The 25,442-nt window shown below is 42.2% G+C and overlaps 1 protein-coding gene across 7 annotated transcripts in view; it reads left to right on the top strand.

Annotated features, from left to right (window-relative positions):
* Window positions 1–25,442, top strand: part of Tp63 (tumor protein p63) — a 199,673-nt gene that overhangs the window by 150,067 nt on the left and 24,164 nt on the right. For 5 of the 7 annotated variants that reach the window (XM_040751014.1, XM_040751017.1, XM_021228090.2 and 2 more), the window contains 5 exons: window positions 19,107–19,293; window positions 21,096–21,211; window positions 22,478–22,587; window positions 23,204–23,340; window positions 25,115–25,197. In XM_040751014.1, coding sequence (XP_040606948.1) covers window positions 19,107–19,293; window positions 21,096–21,211; window positions 22,478–22,587; window positions 23,204–23,340; window positions 25,115–25,197 — 633 coding nt within the window. The remainder of the gene's footprint in view (window positions 1–19,106; window positions 19,294–21,095; window positions 21,212–22,477; window positions 22,588–23,203; window positions 23,341–25,114; window positions 25,198–25,442) is intronic. The other 2 variants (XM_040751015.1, XM_040751020.1) reach the window with 1 other exon arrangement.

Raw genomic sequence — 25,442 nt, 5'->3', positions numbered from 1 at the left:
CTGCTATCAGGGGAAAGTTGCCTTTATATCATATACATTTATGTGTTTATTTCTTGTTCTAGTACAGAGTGACTCTGGAATTTCCCATGAGGAATTTCAATGAAACAAAATGAATGCTTCTACTGCATGCTTGAGAGAGAGAGAGAGAGAGAGAGAGAGAGAGAGAGGTGTGTATGTGTGTGTGTATGCATGCATATGTGCATGGATGTATGTGCTTTTGTGTGTAGGTATGTGCTTTTACATGTATTTGAGTGTATGCTTGTGTGTGCTATGTGCTTTTGTGTGTATGTGTGTGCTGTTATGTGTATGTGTATGCTTTTGTGTGTGTGCTTTGTGTGTATGTACTTTTGTGTGTGCGTGCACAAGTGTGTGCATATGTGCATGTGTGCCTATGTGCTTGTGTGTGTGTTTTGTCTGTATGTGTGTGTTTTGGGTGTGTGTGTGTGTTTGTGTATGTGTCTGTTGTATGTGTGTGTGTGCTTTGGTGTGTGCACATGCATATATCATTTGTGTCTCTACAGTGCTCTTTCTACAGAGCAGACCCTTCTTAGGCAGTGGGCAGCAGGTTCCTGGCCTTGTGGGTCACTTTCTTCCAGGTTCTGATTAAGAACATAAACTTGTACGTTGTACATTTGAAAGGAGACAGATGCTCATTAGATTTTTTAAAACAAAAAGCCCACAAATGCTAAAAACCTAAATGAGAAGAAAGGGAATTATCAGCTTTGAAGGCATTTAAAACAGCTAGCACCCGTCTTCTAGTCCTCTGTTTAAGGAATATCGTGAATACTTTTTCCTGGCATCCTTATTGGAAAGGCATCTGACGGTCAGTAAGATAACCTGAGTGGGAAAACTGCCTGTGGTATGTGTATTCCCAGCTCTGGTGCTCTGGACATCATTAGTACAACAATAGCATGCCAGTCTGGTCTTTCTGGATGGGAAATCCCTGGCTTACCAGGGCTTCTTGCCTGTACTAGGGCAAAGCTGGATTCAGGCCTGATGATACTCTGCACATGCAGTTAAGAAAGGTTCAGATCCCTGTTCCTGCCACCGGCTCTGTATTAGAAGCCACTCAGAATTCCTGTCCTTTTGATTGAATAAGAGCACTGGCTGTTCCCAAGGCTGTTTGCAACTCTCAAGAAATTTTGTTTTTGGCCTGCCCATTTTCCACACTTAGTAAATATCGATTTTGAGAAAAGAGATTACTTTTGCTTAGGATTTAAGGCAATGGGTCAACCATATATGTATAACTTAAAAATCCAAGGAACACCAACTTTAAGAGTAAAAGCTTGGCCGAGCATTGGTGGTGCCCGCCTTTAAACCCAGCACTCGGAAGGCAGAGGCAGGTGGATCTCTGTGAGTTCGAGGCCAACCTGGTCTACAGAGTGAGTTCCAGGACAGCCTGCAAAACAATACAGAGAAACCCTGTCTTGAAAAACAAAAAAACAAAGAAAAGAGTAAAAGCATGCTCCATATATCCTTCGGTAAATACACACAATGTTGGAGGCAGTTTTTCTGGAAGAGAAGTGAGGTTGTTTGTTGGATACCTGGAAGTGCTAAATGAAGTTACTGTTTAGAAGGTAGCACTCTTCCAACAATGGAAAACTTATTTTCCTTGTGGTGTATAGAAATTTTGACACGGTTATCCCTGTGCTCCATCCCTTGCCCCACATTCTAGACACTTAGTCTTTATTTAGACTCTTGTTGATGTAGTTGCTCATCTGTTCTCAGTGTACGTGTTTCACAGCAAGCTCTCCATAGGGCTGTCACTTATCCAGCTGTTACAAATAGCCCTTACTGCTCCTAGACATTTTCTCCTCACTGTCCATCTTCTTCTCAGAAGGATCTGTCTAATTTAATCTCTGATCCCAGCTGGTGGATGGCCCATTGCTGGTGACTGCACGCTGACCTCTAAGCCTTGTCACCGTTTGGTCAGTGTTCCTTTCAGGTTCAATCTTGGGTTACTAAGGCCAGTCCCAGTCCGCTTATAGAATGCCTTAGAGTTTTCGAAGCACACGTAAATATGCCCATGCTGAATCCTTGTAACATCTCTGCTGTGCTAGCAGGCATTTCCTGCATTTCTTAAGAGTTATGTAACCTGTGCATCAAAGCAGGGCCAGGAACTCCACCCATGTGAGCACTGTGTCCTTCACTTAAACACCGTGCCCTGTAGCGAAAGGTGGCCTTTCACTGTGGTCACAGGATGAGCTTTGTTTGGCTTTCTTGCCTAATACTGGAGTCTTTTGATGCCTTGATAGGTCCCCTCTGCTCTACAAGTTCCCTTCCTCTCCTCCTTTCTGTGTAGTAATATTGGTAAGATATTGTAAATGTTTAACACAAATGATGGGTTTATTAAGTTCCTTAAATTTCAGTCTTTAATACACATAATAAAAATATAAGGTAGTTTATCTGGGTACAAGTTAGTATTGCTAGATTAGACAAATGAAATTTCAAAAGTCAAGTACTCATTTCACATGAATAATAAAAATATCTGGCATTAGCATATGACACACAGCATATAGTACTTATGCTAAACTAATTATTCATTGTAATTTTAGTTTAGTTTTAGCTGGGCTGTGGACGTCTCTGGCAACCCTATTCCCATCTCAATTAACAGCTCTTAGTAGAACTTAACTTATCCTCCCTCTCCCCATTTCAGTTCAATGCTAGTGAGCATGTGACCTTAACTCAAGCTGGGCAATGCACTCATTTCTCACAGCTGCATAGGCCTCCTTCTCTCCTTCCCTCCCTCTCCCCCTCCCTTCTTCCCTATTCACAGGCTTCCTCGCATTTTCTTCTTCTTCCCTCCTCCCTCCTTTCCTTTTTAACCTTTTCACTTTATCCTTTCTTTCCCTAGTCCCTTCCCAATTAGGGCCCTGCTATGTTTCCAAAACTGGTCATAGGCAGTCTTTCAGCCATAAACTCTCAGATAGCTCGGATACCTACGGTATGTGACCGTCACATCTCATAGGGCCCAACTTAATGTTTCCGAGTTTCTTGGTGTGGGGTGGCTGCGGTTTACCAGCTTACTTTATTGTTTTTCTGATTATTTCTGTAGTATTTTAGAAATGTACTTCAACTCCAGACAGTTATACTGTGCTTTTTTTCCTGCTGGAGCTAACTGGAATATGAAATTTCCGAAGAATGCAGGCAGAGTGGGCAAGATGAAGCATGTTTCCATCTTAGATGAACTGGAAAGGAATAGGAAGTAATGTTGTGCTAAGCTGGTAAGAGGTGTTGCAGGCAAAGGAGGGTGTTTGTGTAAGTCTTTCCCCTGCCCCCCAGCCCCCACCCTTCAGACGCTTACATAACGCAGGTCCACAGGGCGCTTAATTAACAGCTGTGGAAGTAGATGCCACAACACTGTCTTAGTTCCTGAAGCTTTGTTTAAAAAGAGGTGTAGAGTGGACGTTGTAGAGTTGGCCTAAAGCAATTGGCCAGCAAATCTGACCTAATTTATTAGGTTATACCTTCTCTTTTTGTTAACAGTAACCATAGGGTCTTGGTATTTGAGTATCGGAGTTTCCTGTACTTACAGAAATAAAGAAAATCAGCATTTGGCCTGTTTGATACTGTAATGTCGACAAAAATGTCTGTTTCTTTCAGGTAAAGAATGAAGGATAAAAATATCAGATTAATGGTAATTCTCAGCAACTGTTGCCAGTATTATTTCATGGGGGGTATTGATTATTTATTTGTTTGTTTGTTTTTGTTTATCATTTTTAAAATTCATTTTACATACCAACCACAGTTTCCCCTCCCTCCTCTCCTCCTGTTCCCTCCCCCCACCCCCTTCTACCACCCCCACATCTGCTCCTTCTCTCTCTCCATCCAGACAGGGTAAGGCCTCTCCTGGGGGTATTTAAAACTTCTTGACAACCTGACTTTCTGCTAGAAGGACAGTGTGGGAGGATGCTTTGCAGGTACCCACACAGAAGCATGTAGTGGGGGCTCTTCTTCCCTCAGCCTTAGAAGAAAAATGGCAATGAAACCCAGTACATTGTAGAAACCTCTGTGATTAAGTGAGGCTGAACTAGCCTCTTCTCGCATGTGGTGCTTTAGCTGGCCTGCTGGGTTTTTCCTTTCTTTCTCTACTTCTTTGTGTTCCAATTCGTCCCCAAAATGTATCACTCAAATCGGGATGGTGAGTAGACCTAAGTCAAAACGACTCTAGGAATTTGGTTTGAAAGTGTTTAGTTTTCACTCAATTGTGCTACTTTCTGAGGTGACAGTGACAGTGTCATGAGACTGCTTCGAATTGGCAGTGCTTCTTCTTAGGGCTTGTCTCAAGTCGAGCACTGTGTGGTCAGTATGACCAAGATCATTCTCCCTTCACACTCATGGCTGGCCTTGGGTATCTTCATGGTACCACCTGGCTAAAGCCACACAGGGTGACATCCTATGCTGTGTCTTGGGCAGCTCAGGATTAGCTCCTTGAGGCTGGAGAATGTGGCTAGAACCTAGCTTTTGAATGTCCGGACAATTTCCTTGAGGTCTGGAGTCTCGGTTCACTTCACTGGCAAACGAGAGGAAGCATGTGTATTTCAGAGGTAACTGGAGCTCCTGTAAACTGTGAACGCCTTTCAGAACCACTACACTGCATATCTATTAAGTAAGTGTTAGCTGTGTGTTTTCCACACACCAGACATGTCTCCAATTGTCTAATCTGTCTTTTGACCATTCCCAGTTTTCAGCACGTTGGAGTGGGGGAGCTAACCATTCCAATTCATTGAAAGGTATGGATCTTACTATTTTTTTCTTGCTCCAATTCTCAAACACATAGATGTCTATTCCTAATTCAGTATATGGGTGAAAACCTGAAATTAGTAACCAAACACTTAGGAGGTAATCCATTTTCCCCCCTGAATCTAGGCAAAGATTATTTTTGTTTACTAAAACCAGCTGAGAGATAGGAAAAGATGGGGAGGATGGGTGATGGATGGATGAGTCCACATGCTGAGGGCTCAGAGGCATTTGTTGTAGTTTGCACAAAGCCACAACCAGAAGAAATGTTGACAGCTTCTCAGATTTTCTCAATATTCCTCTTGGATTTTGAATCATGAAAATAAGTTTGGATTTGAGTTCTATTATGTTGTGTCTAATCCTAAATTACATTTATGTTTTATTTTTGCTGTATGTCAGAAATAAGCAAATATAGGTTTACTTTTTCCCCCAATGGAGGGGAGAGACCTGGTTTCCATGTATTCTCACAATAGCAGGTGGTACAGTAACTTGAACACATCAGAGTCTCTATAAATGAACATGGAGGCATTGTGCAATGTGCTTATGTGAGAAATATATATATAAAATGCCCAGTTTCAAATATGGATTTCTACCCTTATGTTACTGTAGGCAAAGTATCTATTTAAACCTCTACAGCCAAGAGAAAAATAAACAGGAAACAGTGAAATTATCTTTATTCTGTTAAGGACATCATTTCATGGTGAGTGATGGCACTTTCTATAGATATCAGTTGCATGTCATTAACCTCCAGATTCTTTGTAATAACCTTTTTAATCTTGTCTGTGGGGGGGGGGGAACACCCCACAGACACCAGCAAATGACCACAACTGAGTTCTTTTAGAGTAGGTACATGGATGAAATTCCAAAGCAGCATCCTTTTTGCAAGAAAAAAAAAGTTATGATGAGTGTGGTGGCATTTTGTGAGAACACCTGGACTATTTCACAGAAAAACAGCTACCAATGCCTCCAGCAGCAGATGGCTTTTCAGCATGTCCTCATTGAGAAGGATATTGATCTCATTAGGAGCTAGAGATTGAGGAGTAGTTTACCATGAGTCATTTTAGAAAAGAGTGAGTATGCCTATCAACAGTAAGTTTCCAGGATAGCATCATGGGAAGACAGGGAGGGAATGACCCAGTTTCAAACGTGAGACTTTGTCTTAGAGTAGGAAAAAGACACAGCCCTATGGCAGTGCCTGACCTGCATCCCAGGAAGAACTTAATAAGGAAAAAATGACTTTCTTGATAAACTAAGGTCAGGCTGAGAAGGAAAAGGGGCAAAAGGTTTAGGGGCTATTTGAGGTAGCTCGGGGCATTAGAGACTACTGGGAACCTTGAGTCGCCCTGAGGGAGAGGAAGGACACTTTCTCCATCTAAGGGCTAATGATGGCTAAGAGCAGAGCAATCTCCTAGGCAGTGGTTCTCTACCTTCCTGATGCTGGAACCCTTTAATACAGTGATGGTGAGCCCCAACCATAAAATTATTTTCATTGCTACTTCATCTCTGTAATTTTGTTATGTTATGTTATGAGTTGTAGTATCTGATGTGTATGCTATCTGATGTGTGACCCTCCAAAGGTGTTGCGACCTACAAACTGAGAACTGTTGTCCTAGATGGATGTGATGGATGCACTATTTGTGGGAGAGGGGAGATAAATAATATAATTGAGAGAGATGGTGGGATAGAGGGAGAAGTTGGGAGATGAAGGCAGAGAGAGAGAGAGAGACAGAGAGAGAGAGAGAGAGAGAGAGAGAGAGAGAGAGAGAGAGAGAGAGAGAGAGCATGAAGGGTCTATGTGCATTCATTTCCATAAAGCTTTCTTATCTGTCCTTCAACCCTAGAGGGCCAGATAACAGCTTCTGGGAGAGTTACAGGTGCGCTTCACTTGAAATGATTATAGGGTTGCAAATGAGAAGCCATGGGCTCTAAATTCTAACTTATTCCTTGAGTGAGGTTTTCTCTAGGACTCTCACCTGCAGAATTAAGCTGAAGGTGCCCATGGAGTTGAGAAGTGATGGTTTGCAACTCCTCCCCGCCCCAGAGTGGAAGAATTGGACTCTGTAGATGATGCCTGTTTCTCCTTCCATTCCGGGACTGTTTTATTGAGAAAAACCATTTGCAAACATTTGGTCAGAAGTGAGGAGACAGTCTGTCTGACGTTTCCTCTCAGCTCTAAAAGTTATCAAAGTGTATAACACTTTAACTCCTGACACACCACACACACAGCATTCACTTCTCTCTAGCCTTCTGCTCCTGATGAGTGTGACTTTGGGGAAATATGTGACAACAAACGAATGAGTATTGAGCACCTGAAGACAAATGTTTCCCAAATCAGCTTTGAGAAGGCAACTGTGACTGCATTCCTGGCTAGGTCCTGTTAATATGGGTGACATTGACAGTTGAGGCTAGATGGAGGCCATTTCACTCTGCAAAGGAGATAAAGTTGCAAAATTGCCAATCAAGTGTGTCAAATCTTTCTTAACCGGCTTTCCAAACTCATATCCTTAGGCATGCAGGAGGCTGGCAGGCTTCACTCCAGCCCCTGCCCAAGGATGGTGCGGAATATGCTTCCCTCCAGCAGCAAAGGCAGAGCCGTCTCCCCATTGGTAGGTGCCCCAGCCAGCCACAGATTTGGCTGTGACCTCTTGGCAAGTCCCAGGGCATGCACCTCTCACCGGAACTGCTACTGCAGGATAAGTATCCTGCATCCCCTGTCCCCCATATGCGGCCGGCTGGACCCACCGGTTGGTCTTCACAGTAGAGTGCAAGTAGACAGCCCACCTGCTTGATGTCAGCATCTGCAGGGTGAGGCGCAGGGAAGAATGTGCCGCTCCCAGCCTCAGCTCAGGTAATTAATCCCTACAACTGACAGGTGGCAACAGGCGGCCCTTTGGCTGGGGCTGTCAGGAAAAGTGCTGGGAGGAAGAATTTTTTTAAACTATCAAGAGCACAATTCGTACATGTCTGGCAGCTAGACGGCTGTGGCAGGAAGAGAGGCGGGAGAAGTGAGTACCTGCCAGGTGGCTGTGGGGCCACTGTGGGGATCTGCTCCAGCCTGACCCTTACTAAAGATCCAGTAGATTAGGGTGGCCTGAGAGCTGCCTATGAGCTCCCTTGCAAAGGCCTTCTTCCCTTTAGATAGAGTTTTAAGGTAAAACAACCCATGGATTAATCTAGAAGTTGGAGCCCCAAGGGATATTGCCCACGTTTCTCAGGAAGTCAGTGGGAACACAGACGATGTTGTGCTTTTGACTCCCGGCACCTGATTCCAAAATGGGGAGAGAAGATTGGCATTTTGGTTTTAACCAAACTTCTGGATAGTCCCTCTGCCTCACTCCCCAAATCACATGCTCACTGACCCTTTTCCCTTGGGGTATTTTCATCAACTCCACCACAGAGCCCTCCATGATTTGAATTTTGTTTAGAATAGACAGAACTAACTTTGAAATTAGTTTCTTAAAAAGTAAAAAAAAATCTACTCCTGGATGTGAATGTTTTAGTGTTTCTCCAATGAATTTTTAGAGAACACAATGTGTATTTTAATAAATGTCAGCACATACAACTCTGTGAGTCAGTATATTTTTCTCAGCTCATGCTTGGCTCCCTGAGTACAGTTCTTTCGTACATTAGGGAGCCAGTGGTAAGGTTGATTTTCCAAAGCTTGCCGTGCACATCTGCCCCTCTTGGGTCTCACTCTGCAACCTGCTAATCTCTGCTTCACCACGCCACACCTCTCTCAACACTGCATGTGTAGTGCGATCCTCTTCTGTCACGTCCAATTATGACTTCATCACGCACATCCTTACCATTAGAAAGGTCAATTAAATGTCATTTTCAAGAATACAGTTTAGAGAAGGGAAATAAAATGGTCACTGAATGCCTTAAGGTAGCACTAAAACACAACACCTGGAGACAGATTTTGAACTTGATTTAATATTAATGGCTCACTTGGGATGAAGTCATATGGCTGCTTTAGACACTGACCACATTTCTTGTCTTGTTCTTTTGGGTTCTGAGGTCCTGCAAAGCACATTTTAGCTCTTACATTCTTTTGAGCTCTCTTCAAAGGGGAACCTTAAATCAGAAGTCCATCTTACATTTCTCCTTAGTGAAGGGGAACAATCCTTTTGAATATTCGTAAATTCTGATGACTTTCTTTCCTAATTTTAAACAAACCTGAATCTGTTGGTAATGCATGGAATAAAATAAGACTTAACATATTTAAGTATGTGTTAGATTTCTTCTCTTCTTCAGACCCAGCCTTGTCCTCTGGGTGAGTGATTTGCTCTAAATGCCAATAAAGGAAGAATACATATTTGTGTGTGTGTGTGTGTGTGTGTGTGTGTGTGTGTGTGTAGGTTACCTCCCAATGGTCTATGTTATATGTGGCATTACATTCAAAGAGACTGCTAGACTGTTTTCTTGTAGTAAAATATCATGGCAGATGTAGGTTGATCTCAAATTAAGGTATCAGAACAGCTTTGACATTGGCTGCAAAGTTGATGACCTTAGGAAGGGGTGGCATGATGATGTGGCTTACTTACTTATTGATTAATCCTTGCCCAGAAGTTCCTTCCACCCATATTGACTTGAACACATTGTATTTTTTTCTAGAAGAGTTAATTTGTGTTTGTTTTGTGTTGTTTTGATATAGTGGGGAGGCAAGGTCTCAGTTGTGCCTTCAGGAAAGGGAGCTGCTGAAAACATATGCAGGTGTGTACTGATATTAGCTGGCATTTCTATGCAGTGTGATACCGAATTACCAGTCTAGCAGCCAAGAGTATGTAATATAGTATGTCGCTGAGGCAGGTGGTGGCAGTAGGGTCCTCACCACTGGAATGCTTTCCTGGCCCTCCTTTCTATTTGCAACATATTATTAGCAAAGGAGCTGAATCTGCCCTTGTTTCACTAAATCCCTTGGAATAATTTTATTTGAACATGATATTTGGCTTTAAGCAGATCTCCTCTCAATATGCCAAACCTGTTCCCCTCTTTCCCAAAACAAAACAAAACTTCTGTAAAGCTTTCTTTTCCATTTGGTCAGGGATATTGTATAGCATGAGAGAATGGAGCTTAGGCACCGCTATCCAGCATTGCTCTTCCAGGCCACTGAAAAAAGATTGTTCGTGTTGGTATTTAAACTCTGATGATTGTCTACAGGGAATTTGGTAGAGACCTAACATGAAATTGAGTTTCCATTCTTGACCAAGAGCCCGTGCTCCTTTAGCATTTGGGCAGGAATTAAATACAGGCATGTGTACATCTAGATTTCTACTCTTTTATACTTTTCCAAAGATTGTGCAGACATTTTATCTCAGTTTAAAATGTCACTTGAACAGTGCGAACCTGAGAACAGTGTTTCTATGAGATTTATCACCAATTATAACATATTCAGACAGCTATTGGCAGGCCTGTCCAAACCACAGTCTATGTACACCCTAACAAGAATCATAAATATGCTATTATTATAAGGAAATTTTGTGATCTCTTGCACGGGTCTCAAGCATGAGCTTTGTACATGAGAATATATTGTCCCAATGTCAAAAGTTGCTGTGCAGGGGAGTAGTAGGATAGCTCAGTGGATAAAGACACTATCTGCTCGAACCTAGTGACCTAAATTCAATTCCTTAAATCCATGCCAAAGTGAAAGGAGAAAACTGATCTTATAAAATTGTCTTCTGACTTGCGTATGCACACTATGAACCATATGAGTCAACTCCCCATGCTCATATCATACACACACATACACACAATAATAATGAAGAAGGAGGAGGAGGACGGGGATGAGGACCTTGCTGCAAGGTCATCTCAATGAGTATCCTTAGTTTTCTATCTCGATGATTAACTTGAGGTTTCAGGGAATCATGTGAGTTGTCAGAACATCACATGTTTGTGATTGGAGAAGTTAATTATTTTTATCCTTGGGACCAAATTATTTCAAATGTGATTTCTTCATTCCCTCCCCCCATTTTCTCTATGACAGAATTTGATTGTATAGTTTCATGTTAAGACTCTTGCTCGGTAGTGGTGGTACACCTTTGATCCTAGCACTCGGGAGGCAGAGACAGGTGAATCTCTGTTTGAGGCCAGCATGATTTACAAAGTCAGTTCTAGGATATCTAGAGCCATTACACAGAGAAACCCTGTCTTGAAAACCCAAAACAAAACAACAACAAAACTCACATAGAAAGCTACACTTGTTCTTGCCTCCTTACCTAAGTATACAACAAGATCAGTAGAAGGTAGCTGATGCATCCCAAGACCTGGGGAGTAGGTTACTCAGTAAACAGTGGGCATTTTATGCTACAGCTGCTTTAGATTCCATTCTGAAAGTATGCTTACATTTGGGGAATAAAGGTGCAAAATGGAAACAGTTGTCCAACAACCAAAACAAACGGCAGTGTCCCTGGAGCCTGCTGAAAGTTGATGCTTTCAAAAATGACCTATGAGCAACCTGCTAGTCATGTGCTTTTGTGACTGAGTGTCAACTCAAACTCACTGCTAACAAACAGAACATTGCCACCCTGGACCTCTCCTCTAAAGTCGGTGATACTCATGGTCTCATTGATCTTCATGCAGAAGTCTGCCAGCCAGTCTCTTCTCTGGGACTTGGGCTTCTCGTCTGTAAATCTAGTAGCTAAACCAAATGATCCTATAGCTCAAAACTCCTTGAAAGATGGAAACAGACTCAAAGGCTGGCCTCAAAGGTGCCATGATCATTTTTCTATGGAAACTTTGTAACTGGAATACGATATGTTATGAAAGCAGTCTCTTATAAAAGTGGAGTATCTGAGTCCACTCTGCCCAGATCACCTTCACAATGCCTTCATGCCCTCCAGATTTAATGAACCTTCATTTCTTCTTGCTCCCTCATCTCTTCCTTCAGAATTTATATTCTAGTTGTGTGATTTATCAATCTAATTATTTCTATTTCATTCTCCCTCCCTCTCCCTTCATCCCTCCCTCCCCACCTCCCACCTCAGATTTTTCAAGACTTGGTTTCTTCTGTGTAGCCCTGGATATCCTGGAACTAGATCTATAGGCCAGGCTGACCTTGAACTCACAAGAGATCTGCCTACCTTTAACTCCTGAGTACTGGGTTTTAGTTGTATATGGCCTAGCTAGGCAGGCATTACCCAAAGATAAAAAACAAAACAGAAAAATCAAGTGAGTTCCATTAAGATGTCCCAGTAGCTACACCATTTTAGTATTTTATGTTGTTTGACAATTTCATTAAATAAAATACTATAGGTAAAGTAAAAATCTCGCCTTCTTTCATCTCATCTCATCCATCCTTTCAACTGTTACCTGAATGAATTATGTTTGCATATAGGACCATAGATGGAGTTGTTTGAATAAGTGGTGGATAGAGGGGACCTGACTGTGTTTCCAGATGTATTTTAATAATCTCTGCCAATGTGTTTACTGATGGGTTGATTGTGAGGCAGGCGATGAGAGAGAGAGACAGAGAGAGAGAGAGAGAGAGAGAGAGAGAGAGAGAGAGAGAGAGAGTCATTGAGAGTATAAAAGAAAAACTTTACAGAGGGAGTAATTTAAGATATTTAAAGAATATTGAGATATTAAGGAATAAATTGTCATCCAACTTAAGCTATTCAGGCAGGAAGTATCAAGAAGCAAACTTAGGGTAAGGAACAAATGAATAGATGGACAGGTGGGAGAAAATGTTTGGACTTAAAAAAGTACAATCTTCTTGTTTTCATCATAAAAGATACTCACAGAGCATCAGGAAATGTTATTGTCTAGAACAAAAGATGCCGACAGAAACAATGCTAGTTTCTTATTTCTCCCTTTTCTGAAATTCAGCTGAATGCATGAGCTGCCTTTAACTTACCGGCCAGATGTTCAGTAGTCTACCAAGACCTCACTCAGTAAATGGGGTCAGCAACAAATGGGGAAAACCAGAAAAATAGGGGGAAACAGGGAAAAATTGTATTAAAAAATGAATTCTAGTTGATGAAAAAGAAATAGCATAAGGCAACAGTGGAGTTAACAAAGCAGTCTTGTTGTGAAGGAGAAAAGGATCCGATTGCAAAGCCAGGAAACAGACTCCTGTCTGACAAACAATTATGGGCAACAATTACTGGATTAGAAGTCAAAAGACCAGATTTAAGTCTGGCCTCTTCTGTTTATCCCCTGTGTCTGTATGCAGCCGTGCAACCTTTCACAAATAGAAAAGCGACACACACATTGGCGCTGACTAGATATTGGTAAATTCTTGGATAACAGTAAAAGCAGATCCTGGGTCTGTAGGGTAAAACCGAAGTTAACTAAAGAGAACCAATTAAAGAGTCAAGGAAAGTATCTTAGGAATTCTAAGCAAGTCTTTGAAGGTGGCTTCACTACAGATCAGTAAAACGTACACACTATAAAGTCGGAGGGAAAAAAAAATAAGCCAGGCCGACAGGCTAAGATGAGAGGTGGTTGTTAAAATGGATAGGAACAGCATAAGGAATGACATTGGAAATGCAGAAATTATGTCAATATCTGAAATATAATACCACAGAACTCACTGTGGGAAACCTTACACACAGTAGAGAACATAATAGAAAAGTTCTCTCAAAATACAAACAAAAGGAAAAGATGTTCTTGTGTCTTGAGATACAAAGTGAGCTTCAGATTAAAAACAAAGAAATCAGAATGGTAGATGTTAATAATGTAATGAATAAAAACAGAAAAGTCATCTTCATTTTTTTAAATTAAAACTTGCATGATACATTAAATCAATGATTAATTTTTGTTGGTTACAGTTTATTATCCCTGTGTATGTACAGGGATAATATCATAAAGGTTAATGGCAGGTGTTTCTGGGCTAGAGAATTATTCTTTAGTAGAAATCAGACTGTATTTGCAGTTGATGTGCTTGTCTGTGTGAAAAATTGTAAGCTACTAGCGCTAATAAGTCAAGGTAGTAAGGGCCCACAGTACTTGGTTAACATAGAAACATCAGTTATTTAAGAAAAGCATAAATGTTTGTTTTCACAATAAGTTATGTACATGATCAATTATCCATAATAGAGAAAACTGGAAATAGTGAAAAAAAACATAAATAGCGGTACTGACATGTGAAGTCATGTACACGTTTCAAAAGTATCTTCACAGGACATCATGTAGTGTGTCTGCCCATTTACACGAACCTCCACAAAGGTGAAATTATAATGAGCGCACAGCAAGCAGATGGTTGCTTGGGGCCAGAGGCTGGAAAGGGCTAATAACAGGCAAAGATTCTTTGGTAAGAGATTGAAACTGCTCTGCATCTGGAATGTGCCTGTGATTGTGCAACTCTGTACCTTTTCTCAAAACTTACCAACTTAATACCCTTTAAAAACTATTGCCCTTTACAGAAAATTATACATCAGTAAAGCTGATTGAAACAAAAGAGACCTATATGGGGGGGGTTAAAGCATAAATTGGTTTTACAGTTCAAAAGCCCTCAAGTCAAGCAAGGTGGTGGTGGCACATGCCTTTAATCCCTGCACTCCGGAGGCAGAGACAGGCAGATTTCTGTGAGTTCAAGACCAGCCTGGTCTACAAGAGCTAGCTCTAGGATAGTCTCCAAAGCCACAGAGAAACCCTGTCTCAGAAAAAATTAAATAAATAAATAAATAAAATATATTTTAAAAGCCTCAAGCCAGAGTTGAACAAATTGGAGATGAATTTTGGAAATCTCAATAACAAGGGATCATATTGAAAACACAACATATGTTCAAACTACAGTCTTGGTTGATGTGAATCCCTGGGGCCTATAAAAATATTGCCATTAATCCAGCTTCCCATTTTTTCTATCTTATATAAACCTGGGTAACTAGAAAAGATGACAAGGTTATTTGGTAATGGATATGGCAAAGTCTGAGAAATTATTAATACATGATAGGCTGGAGAGACTGCATTGAAAACTGGAAAGTTATATGAAAAATTATAGTGTCATCTCAGAACTAACTTGTCAAAAATGAAGGAAACAGTGGTAGAGACATGAATTTGCCAAGAAGGGCCCTGCCAGGCTACTTCATTCCTCTAGCTCCTGTGCTGCAGGCCTGGTCATTAAACCAGAAGCAGCAAGGTAATACAGGTTGGCCCTGGTCAGATACTTTGCTTTAGTCAAATAGGTAATATCACCAGCACTGGAGAATATGGAAAGACACCATCCCAGATGCAGGACTATCTGGGGATCTCTAAATTACCCTGATGTGATACAGAGACCAAAGGCAAAGCCAGAGTATACAAGATGGAGAACAGCACACTTGAATTGTGGGGATGGACAGATGATGTGTTTAAAGAGTTGGCATTGAAAAGTTCATCTGGGAGGTTGCAGAACTGACTTGGTGGCTCTGTGGCTAAGGTGACATGTTGCTCTTGGAGAGGACCTGGATTTTAGTTCCCAAGACCTGTATGGCAGCTTACAACCATCTGTAACTCATTGCAGGGGAATCAAATCAAGGGCCTCTTCTGATTTCCTCAGGCACCAGACACAAACATGGTACATGTACATACACCCAGTCAGAACATGCTCATACACTCAAAAATAAACAAATACATAGGAGGAAGACAGGTTGGTATTAGTAGAATGGAGACCGAGAAACTGCAGTGGGGAAGAGCCGGGCTTTGGAAGGGCGAGGCTCGGGCGGGTAAACCAGAGTACAAAGGCCCATGGAGTCTTTATTTATCAGGCTGTGTTACAAGGCAATTGCTTGCTTGTCCTTGCATTCCCCAGAGCCACACAGGCCAGCAGGACTCTCAGGAAGCCTAGGTAGCCCCTTCTTCCTACCCCATTGTTTTTTCCAAAGTGTAACTTGCTTTCTTTGAACAACAATCAATGAAAACAAAAGGCAGCTTCTGCATGTTTACTAGGATACTTTGGAGCTTCCTGTTAATGCCCCTGAAGATTGTACATGGTTGAAGTTCCTTCAGAAGAGCCCTGCTGCTGTAAATTAGGAACATGCAAACGTACACATTTGTCCCTTCACAAGAGAATAGAAAGATGAGGAGCTGCTGTTAAAGGGTGAGGACGTGGAGCTATGCAATGCCTGTGTATCTTCAGGCAAGGCCTCAGTGTGACTTCTTATCTATATAATAGATGATGATGATGATAATAGAGGTCCATTATCTGTTATCTGCACTTCTAAATTCAAAGAGCACTAAAAACTAAGCATTGCTTTCTTTTCTTTTGGTTTTCTATGTCTGGAGTACAGTCATCTGTTCCTGAAATCCAACCCAAACTAGGGGGCTTGGAAGTCATTCCCTGGTCAGTGTGAACATTTATGGATTCTACAGAAGTGTTGGCTCTGGTTGTGGAGCACAGGCTTCATTCCTTGTGGCTGGTGTTCATGATAGAGGTTTCATGAACCTTCTCCCCTTTGTAATACCCAAACAATTCCAGATACCGAATCTTCTGGCCCCAGGGGTTCCGATAAGGGACAGGGGACCTGTAATCCCTTCCTCATATTTTTTTTGAGAAGATTCACTTTCTAATAATAGCATTCATTATTTAAAGTCAGAAGCTCGATTGCCTGCCTGCCCCCCGCTCCTGAGGATGAATAAGGGTCTGTGCTTGATGAATCCTCAGCTTAGTCTTTTCCTTTTGTGAAACAATAGTTTCATATATCCCAGGCTTCCCTCAAACTCACTATGGAGTCAAGGATGACGTCCAGTTTCTGTGGTGTGATATAGTTAAACTAGGCAAGCTCTGTGTCAACTGACATGTCCACCAGTCCATACACTTTTTCTTAGTACTTTTTTTGGTCATTTTAGTCTTTGTAGCTGTTTATAGTATATTAATCACTACAGTGAATTGTCACTCTTAGGGGCCTGTCCTTACTCTTTTTTTCTTATAATCCTTCCCTGCTTACAGTGAGACCTTGGTTGCCTTCTATTGTTAGCCCACAGACTGATCTTTTCCTCATGTGTCCTAAGGTTTGTTTTGTTTTCTGAAATGCAAGGAAGAATTATATAAAGCATTTCTTGCAACTAAAACACAAATAGATATGTGATATCTTTGGAACTTAACATGGAACTCAGTTGTTAATAGCCCTAAAAAGACATTTCTGTAAAGTCATCATTTAAGAACACAGAAGCAAGCCAGGTGGTGGTGCCACACGTCTTTAATCACAGCACTCGGGAGGCAGAGGCAGACACATCTCCATGAGTTCGAGGCCAGCCTGATCTACAGAGTAAGTGTCAGGAGAGTCTCCAAAGCTACACAGAGAAACCCTGTCTTGAAAAACCAAAGGGGGAAAAATAGCAACCCACAAAAGCAGGGGCCGGGGCTGAAAAGATGGCTCAGCCTTTGAGGTCTCTTCCAGAGAACCCTGATTCAATTTCCAACCCCATATTACAGTTCACAACTGTCTCTGACTCCAGTGCCAGGGAATCCAACACCCTTACACAAACATACATGCAGGCAAAACACCAATGTACAAGAAATAAAGGTAAACAAATTTAAAAACACAGAGCAAAAAAATAGCCATCTACATTTCATTCAGTATTTTCGAAGAGGAAACTTACTTCTGTGGTTGATTTTTGGTGTGCCTCCTTTCCTTCAAGCTATGTAATACCCTTTGACTGTTTAATCCTTGGCCTGTGGGCATGGAGGACTGATTTTGCAATACCCTTCTAGCACTAGGAAATTTTAACTGGAAGTTTCCTACACTGAGTTCCTTGGAAGAAAATGAAGTAGTATTTTAATAAGTGCCCTGTTTCAAAAAGAGGTGATAAAGCCAGTTTAAATTGATTTATTTTTCTCTCTTTTTGGTAGGTATTGTCCTTTAGTCATATTTGTGGTGGGTCATATTAAAAAACGAGTCTCTTTGTCATAGTGGCTCCTATTCTGTCCCTTCTCCCAGGGAAGAGGATGCTGCCAGTGCAGGCCTGCCACCTTCAGTGTTTACCTTCTGTTTGGATGTGTGTTACTAGGTGCCCACTCTTGGCCGGGATTTCTAGTGCCTGGGTGGTTTTACCTCAGCATTGGAGTGAGCAGGAATGCAACCATGAGGCTCTGGCCCAGGGAGCTGGGGGGACAAGGTTTAACATGGAGTTAGGATTAGCAAGAGGAAGCAATGCAGGTAGGACTTTGTCCCCTTACGTCTTCAGCATTTTTAACCATGTTTTACCACTTCGAAGCCAGCTCATCACCCAGGGGAACATACTCTCCCTAAAGAAAAATGAGTAGGAAGGAAAAATGTACTCGCTTGTTATTGAACAGATCTACCTGGCTATATGGGCTCCCTCTGAATCACTGACTAGCTGCTTCTTATTGGGCTGGCCATTTGGATGAGAGACCCAAATGCTTCCTGCTGGCTTCTGTGTGTGGTCTCTCTCACTGTAGAACCAGACAACAAGGAAAGAACTCAGGGGGACCTCTTGGTAGAGCAGTATTTTAGCTATGTATCTCAGACAAAAATCTCTTCATTATTATCAGATACCCCATCTTAAAAACAAGTTCCATACACTTGAATTCCTATGAACCTCTTACACGGACAAGGTGAATTATAGTCTACCCAACCATAAAGCTTGAAACATTGTTTCCTGCTTATCTCTGGTAACCTGTGTAGTTATTCATGGTGTTATTGTGTCTAATAATATTTTATCCTAGAATTTTACACACGGTTTTAATCATACTCACTCGCCCAGTCCCCAGTGCTTCCTAGATCTGTCCTCTCCTCCCTACCTGCTCAACTTCCTGAGTTTTTCTTTCTCTCCGTTTCTAACCATGAGTCCCATTTGCACAGGCCACATACTCATAAGTGTGGAGCCTACTCTTAAAGAAATAGACTCTCTCAATCTCTCTCTCTCTCTCTCTCTCTCTCTCTCTCTCTCTCTCTCTCCCTCTATCTCTATCTCTATCTCTATCTCTCTCTTCCATTTGCCAATTCCTTGGGCCTTTTGAAAAAGTCATATTACTTTTGAAACCCCTGTGAGCTTCAATTTCTTCAACCTAAAGATGGGGGTAAAGCCAAGCATTGTGGCCTTTATTCCCAGCCCTTGGGAGGCTGAGAGAGGCAGATCTCTGTGGTTCTAATTTAGCCAGCCAGGGCTATATAGTGAGATCTTGTTTAAAGAAAGGGACACAAAACATGGGGGGGGCACTAAGGAAATAATAGTATAAATGTACTATGTTTTTAAAACAAAATCTTATTTAAAGTAGCAAAACATATCAATTTGATTACCGATACTGATTAAATATAGCTTCCTATAATAAAGTTGCCACACGCCACACTTGTGGTAGCCAGAGCTTACCATGTGGATAGAAAGAATTTCACAAGTGACTGTGGTTTACTCATTCTGATTTGGAGTGACATCTCATACTGGTTCTCTCTCCCTTCCATCTGTGGGCCCCTCTCCTCTCTAAGCAGTATTCCACGGAACTGAAGAAGCTGTACTGCCAGATTGCAAAGACATGCCCCATCCAGATCAAGGTGATGACCCCACCCCCACAGGGGGCTGTCATCCGTGCCATGCCTGTCTACAAGAAAGCCGAGCATGTCACGGAGGTGGTGAAACGGTGTCCCAACCATGAGCTGAGCCGCGAATTCAATGAGGGTAAGAACTTCGGGGTTCTAGGATTCTGCTACTGTCCAATCAAGCTCCTTGACAGTGAAGATGCTGGTTATCACTTCAGAATAAGCATATTGATAAATAAATTTGTGGCTTTCACAGTAATTGAACTACCTAATTGATTTTTTCAAATGAGAGTCTATGAACAGAATAGCACAGTGGTAGTTTTGGCTACCATATCCTTTGACATGGATGCATTTCCCAGAGTGTTATTTCAAGTTTAAAGAAATTGAAGGTAAGGAAGACTAGAAGAAGGAGCACCAAAAACTGATGAAAAAGTAAAAGGAGAAGGAAGAATAAAACTTGAGGAGGAAGATAATGGGTAATAAATACAAGATTCCAAACAAGTAGATAGATGAAAGAAAGATAGGTGTCCAGAAGGGGTCCTGGGGGCTCCCTTTAAGTTCTGTGCCGATGTATAATGTATACCCATCTTCTGGGCCCCAAATCTAACAACAGTGTTACAGAGGAGGTGAGTATTCCCACAGGGTCACATAGAATCACGTGGCATTATGGTTCCATGAAGGGAAATGAAAGCCAAGAGTACCAAAAGTGGAAAGGAATCCACAGGGGGCTGAAGTGCAGGAAGGGTTGGAGTTTCGAACATTTCACAGAAAATACTGCAAGTGTAGATGGAAAGCAGTTGAAATGTATGAATATAGGGCACAGAAGAGATTGCATACAAAAGTTCATGGAAGAAGAGGCTGGGTCAAGCTTTAGAAGAAGAAAATATAGCTAACTATCCCAGACTGATTTTTATACAATAATTTCTAGTTTTATCTGCATGACTGTGTTGTCCATATCTATGTGTATTGCTTTGTGTTTAACAATATACCACAAAAAATATCCTATACATGCAGGTTTTGCCCTCAGTTTGCCTAAAGGTCTGTGTCCATCAAAACGACAATATTTTGGAGGTTTCCTTAATTTTGAACATATTGTTTTAGTCAAAATAACCAATGCTGCACAGAATATGTTGATTTTCTTAGCTTTTCCCTTTTATTGAATAGTTTTTGTAGACTGGAACTTCATACCCCAAGGGTAAAGATGCCTTTATGGTCCCTAAGTTTCAGAACACTTTCTTTTGGAGCACTGCCAAACATCACAAATTTATGACTTTACTTGGGTTCTTTGTAAAACCCGCTCCCTTTTTTTGTCTCCAACCTGGGCCTCTTTCAACACAGTAAAGCCAGAAAGTTTCTTATCTTTACAACTAAAGTCAGGTCTAATATGGATAGGAGAAAAAAATTTAAGATCAATGGTGCTCACCACTTTCTAGTGTTCGGCTCGTGTTGTTGTCAGTAGTGGGGCTCAAACCCAGAGCCTTGCATGTGATAGGCAGGTGTCTGCTCCCTGAGTTATATCCTCAGCTAATTTCTTCTTCCTCTCATTTAGTATTTTTTGCCAGTTAAAATCTTAGGCTGTTTTGCTTGCTCGTTTGTTTTCCATTTCCCAAGGAAACCAAGTAAATTCTGTGCAATGGATGAAGTCAAAGATGTAGCCCAGAATTCTAAGAAAGCTCTGATTGTTAACCTTAAGTTGGGACTGTAGAACTGTCCCCTAGGCATTGATCACCATGAAGCTCTTTGTGTTGGTGTCAGGTGTTAGGTGTCACCCATGTTAGACATCTACATCAAGGTCTGTCCTTTCCTTGAGGATCTGTGTTTCCTTTATGACGCAAAAGGTTTCTTTGGGCCACCACCATCATTCTTGCCATGCCATTTCATTTCGCAGTCTTCATTATTTGGATACATAAACTAACTACTTTGTCTTTTTCTGACTTACAGGACAGATCGCCCCTCCCAGTCATTTGATCCGAGTAGAAGGGAACAGCCATGCCCAGTATGTAGAAGATCCTATCACAGGAAGGCAGAGTGTGCTGGTCCCTTATGAGCCACCCCAGGTAAACAAGCGAACAGAGCAGGAGCAGACCTGCACCTGGGCTAGCAGGGCAGAAGAAATAACACATGTTCGGTAACATGCGGGACCTAACATTCCTCACCATGTTCACCCTTGTCACCAAATACTTCCAAAACATTCTTTTCATGTCTGTTGTTCCCATGTCACCCCTGTAAGAGCCCTAAGCTTGTGGCTGGAGAGAAGGCTCAACTGTTAAGAGTACTTTTCCAAAGGACCCTGACTGGTTCAGTTTCTAGCCTGTCCATGTCAGACACACATGTTTCCTCACATCTGCCTGTAACTCAGGTTCCAGAGGATCCAATGTCCTCTCTGGCCAGTGGGGGCACCAGATACACATGGTGCACATACAACATGCAGGCAAAATGCATAAAATAAAAATGAAGAAGTCTCTTTAAAATCGTGAGTGTGCGCTGAACTTCCTTGGTAATGGGGCTGTGCCCATGCTACCCGCCTCACAGCTTGGAAGCTGGTTTTATACACACTTTACTAGATGGCAGGAAATTGATAGTGGATGTAAACAAATGCTAGATGTATTTTTTATAGTAGATTATAAATGAGTGAAGCAGCAATGCATTGTTTAGCTGAAGTTTCCCTGAACAGATGGTACATTTACAAACGTGTTGTGTGAAACAGAAATAGGGTGGTGGGAAGTACACAGTAATAACAAGACTACAGGAGTAACAGAGCCGGTCTGCTGGGTTTGCCTGACAAACTCTGGGCTCTTGGTCATGTGACTCTTATGCTATCTGACTCTGAATGATTGTGGTGATTTAATTCTGAGGGTGTTTTTGCACTAGGATATTCTTCATGAAGATGGACATTCAAACCTATGTAATATTGTTTTCATCTTCAAAAGGAAAATACCCTTAGAGCATTGCTGCTATTTTGGCTGCTTTAAAAAAAAGAAAAAGAAAGCTCTTATTTCCCAGAGATATCAGTGTAGTGGAGACTGAAGGGGGTAATTTGAATCAGCCTGCAAAAGAGCAGGGTCATAGAGCAATGGCCCAGTATAATCCATCTTACCCATGTTGTTCCAGTGTTGGGAACACTAGTGTGAAAGTCTCTTGAAAGAAAGACAAACACAGTTCTCCAGTGGATTATACAGTATCCCTTCCTAGAAGGAAACAGGCCTCTAGAAACAGTTCTTTCAAAAGAGGGCCGAGCCGAGACGCAAAAGCATCAGTTCGCACCACCATTGGCACAAGTTGCGCCGCATGTGGACACATGTTTCCTTTTCCTCCTGCTTCAGGTTGGCACTGAATTCACAACAGTCCTGTACAATTTCATGTGCAACAGCAGCTGTGTCGGAGGGATGAACCGCCGTCCAATTTTAATCATTGTTACTTTGGAAACCAGAGAGTAAGTGACATGTGTGGGACTGTATAGCCTCACAAACAATCACAGGCAGATGATGAAGTAGAAGCCCAGATTTGGTGCTTTGTGCTACAAATCCACGGTAAACACTAACAGATCTGAGAGAGTCGAGGCAGAGAAGGGTGGGTGGGAGAAGTGGGGAAAAGAAGAACCAAGGGGACTTGCAATTCACTTCAGACCTAGCTTCTTGACTTTTGACTGGAATTGTTTCTGGTAGATAGCGTTTGCTATCATGTGGCCCAAAGGCATTTACCAGTTTCCTTGAGAAGTCTGAGCTGCCTGAGGGGGTTGCATCCAGGGACATCCCCTGGCTTAACTCAAGTTTCCTTCAAAATATGTAACTAAATATAGCTGTTTAGCTAATGGCTCGGAGGTTCTTTGTAGAACAAATGGAATGTTCTTTATTCATATTGCTTGTGGCACACACGCAGTTCTGTATTCTGCCAGGTGCTTCTGGGAGCTTGCTGAGAGCAGCCAGCCATACTGAAGGGTGACAGTGAGGGTACACATATGATGATGCCAACATCGGGAAAAAGATGGTGGGAGAGCTCCAGGGGCCTTTGATACTTGTAACTTTAACCTGTTATTCTCTAATTTCTAGTGGGCAAGTCCTGGGCCGGCGGTGCTTTGAGGCCCGGATCTGTGCTTGCCCAGGAAGAGACAGGAAGGCAGATGAAGACAGCATCAGAAAGCAGCAAGTCTCGGACAGCGCAAAGAACGGTGATGGTACGAAGCGCCGTAAGTAGATGTAGTGACCAGATGGGGCAGGGCCAAGTCTTCTCCAAATGTAGGACTCTGCAGATACTATTAGGGAGGCTTCATGAGGAAAATGGTGAGGTTTAGCAGTGATTGTGACCTGAGGCCTCAGAGAAAGTAGGAGTATTGCTAGTTCAAGAGGAGGAACCGCACTGGACCCCAGGGCACTCTACAGCTTGCTTAAACTGCAGTTGTTGGTAGAAGATCTCAGTATTAGATTACCCAGAACCTGATTTCCACACCAACAGCATCAACAACAGCTGGAAACTGGGCACGTTCTTAGGCTCTGGACTCGCTCTGATGGCCCAGTGATCTGTGTTTTGTAAGCCCTCCACCTGGCTGGAATGTCACTGAAAACTGCAGGTGTCCACTTATCTTTCAGCCATTAAGCATGGGGCTAAAGTGGTACCTGTTCTCCTTCAGGCTCTACGGAACAGTGCCATTTGAGGTCATATTTCCTTAGGCACAGTCCAGGGATGTGCAGGTGTGGTTGTCCTGAGCCTTGACTTCACATGTTGACCAGAATGAGCCCTCAGCTGCCTTATCACTTGTTATTAAATATGGACTCTAAGTAGTTTTATCCTTTTTGAAAAATTGGATATTTCAGGAAACCTGTAGCACAAAATTTTGAAAGGAGAAGTGCTCCCATGGGGAGGGGATCATGTGACCTGTGGTGAATGCTTCTGCCTCAGTCACCTCCACGGAGTCCTGGAGGCCAGCTGACAGCATCTGCAAACCACTGTTTTACGTGTGCTGCTGGCTTGTAGATAAATGTTATTCTAGAAAGCACTTTGCATAAATGTCAGGCCAATGGCAGCTCAGCAAGTTAGTGTGGGTTTCTTGAAGAAAAGAGTCCACTCTGTGCCCAGCCTGACATGGAAATCTCTATGTGTATGAGGCTAGCTTTGAACGCAAATCAACTGTCTCTCTTCAGTAGTCTGTATTCTGAAGTTCCAGGCATAAACAGCCATGCCTGCTCTTCAACAGGTATTTTGAAGTGTATCACAGAACCTTCCTTTATGAGAAGAGCTTAATCTTACTGTTAGTATTCAGATGAAGTAAAAATTGAATCCTTACAGGGAAAGCTATTACCACTAACCTCCACCTGTTGAATGTGGTATGCTTATCTGCTAGATTCCCTCTGTCGCCCTGATATTCCTCAAAAAACTCAAATACACACATCCCCGTTCTAGCTTCACACTTGTGCTGACAGCCAGCATGGAGCAGTGACACAGTCTATTTGAGGGCTCTAATTACCAACAATTTGGTGGAAAGATCATTTTTACACCCTGGATCCTGATTGATTAGAGATTGTAATTTAAAATCTTTAGTGATTTATCACTTGTTAATTCCCCCATTTTGCTCTTACCAACAGAGTTCCTGTACCATGCACTTAACTCTTTAGGTGATGTATGATCCTAAACACAAAAATTTTAAAAAGCAAAAAAAGAAAACCACTCTTCCCTTTTCTTAGGAGCCTTCCAGAGACACATGTAGGCAGCGCATATTCAGAATGCCCCTACCCTCCCCCCAGCCACCTGGGTTTGCCTTTTCTTATAACCTTTTCTATCTCTCTCCCACCTTCTTTCATGTAAAGGCAGCTAGCATCAATTAGATGCCTACTGAGGACAAACATCTGCATCTCCCAGATCATTAGGCTCCTCCTATTTTACTGCATGTACCCTTAAACATCAGATTCAGTGCGTCAGCACTTCAGTAACTTCTCGGGATGAAACTTGTATATTTCTTCCTCCAGCTTTTCGTCAGAATACACATGGCATCCAGATGACCTCCATCAAGAAACGGAGATCCCCAGATGATGAACTGCTATACTTACCAGTGAGTCACCCTGGAATTCTCATGGTTGCTTCATTTAGCCTCCCTTGGACATGCATTTATTAGGTGGTCATCAACCAGTTACCCGGGGCACGAGGGAAAGAACCCTTACTCACCTGGAGCTTGAACAACAAAGTGAGTTAGATGGTGTAGCTTGTGAACAACAGCCATTGGATTTCTCCCAGTGCTGAAAGTTGGAAGTCTGAGGTCAACTTGCCCTTGGTCAGGTTCTGGGAAGGGCCATCTTC

Source organism: Mesocricetus auratus, unplaced genomic scaffold, assembly GCF_017639785.1.
Source record: "Mesocricetus auratus isolate SY011 unplaced genomic scaffold, BCM_Maur_2.0 Super-Scaffold_100008, whole genome shotgun sequence".
NCBI classification, from domain to species: Eukaryota; Metazoa; Chordata; class Mammalia; order Rodentia; family Cricetidae; genus Mesocricetus; species Mesocricetus auratus.
The sequence above is the reverse complement of the archived record's forward strand: the minus strand, read 5'-3'. Positions and strand labels throughout refer to the sequence as shown.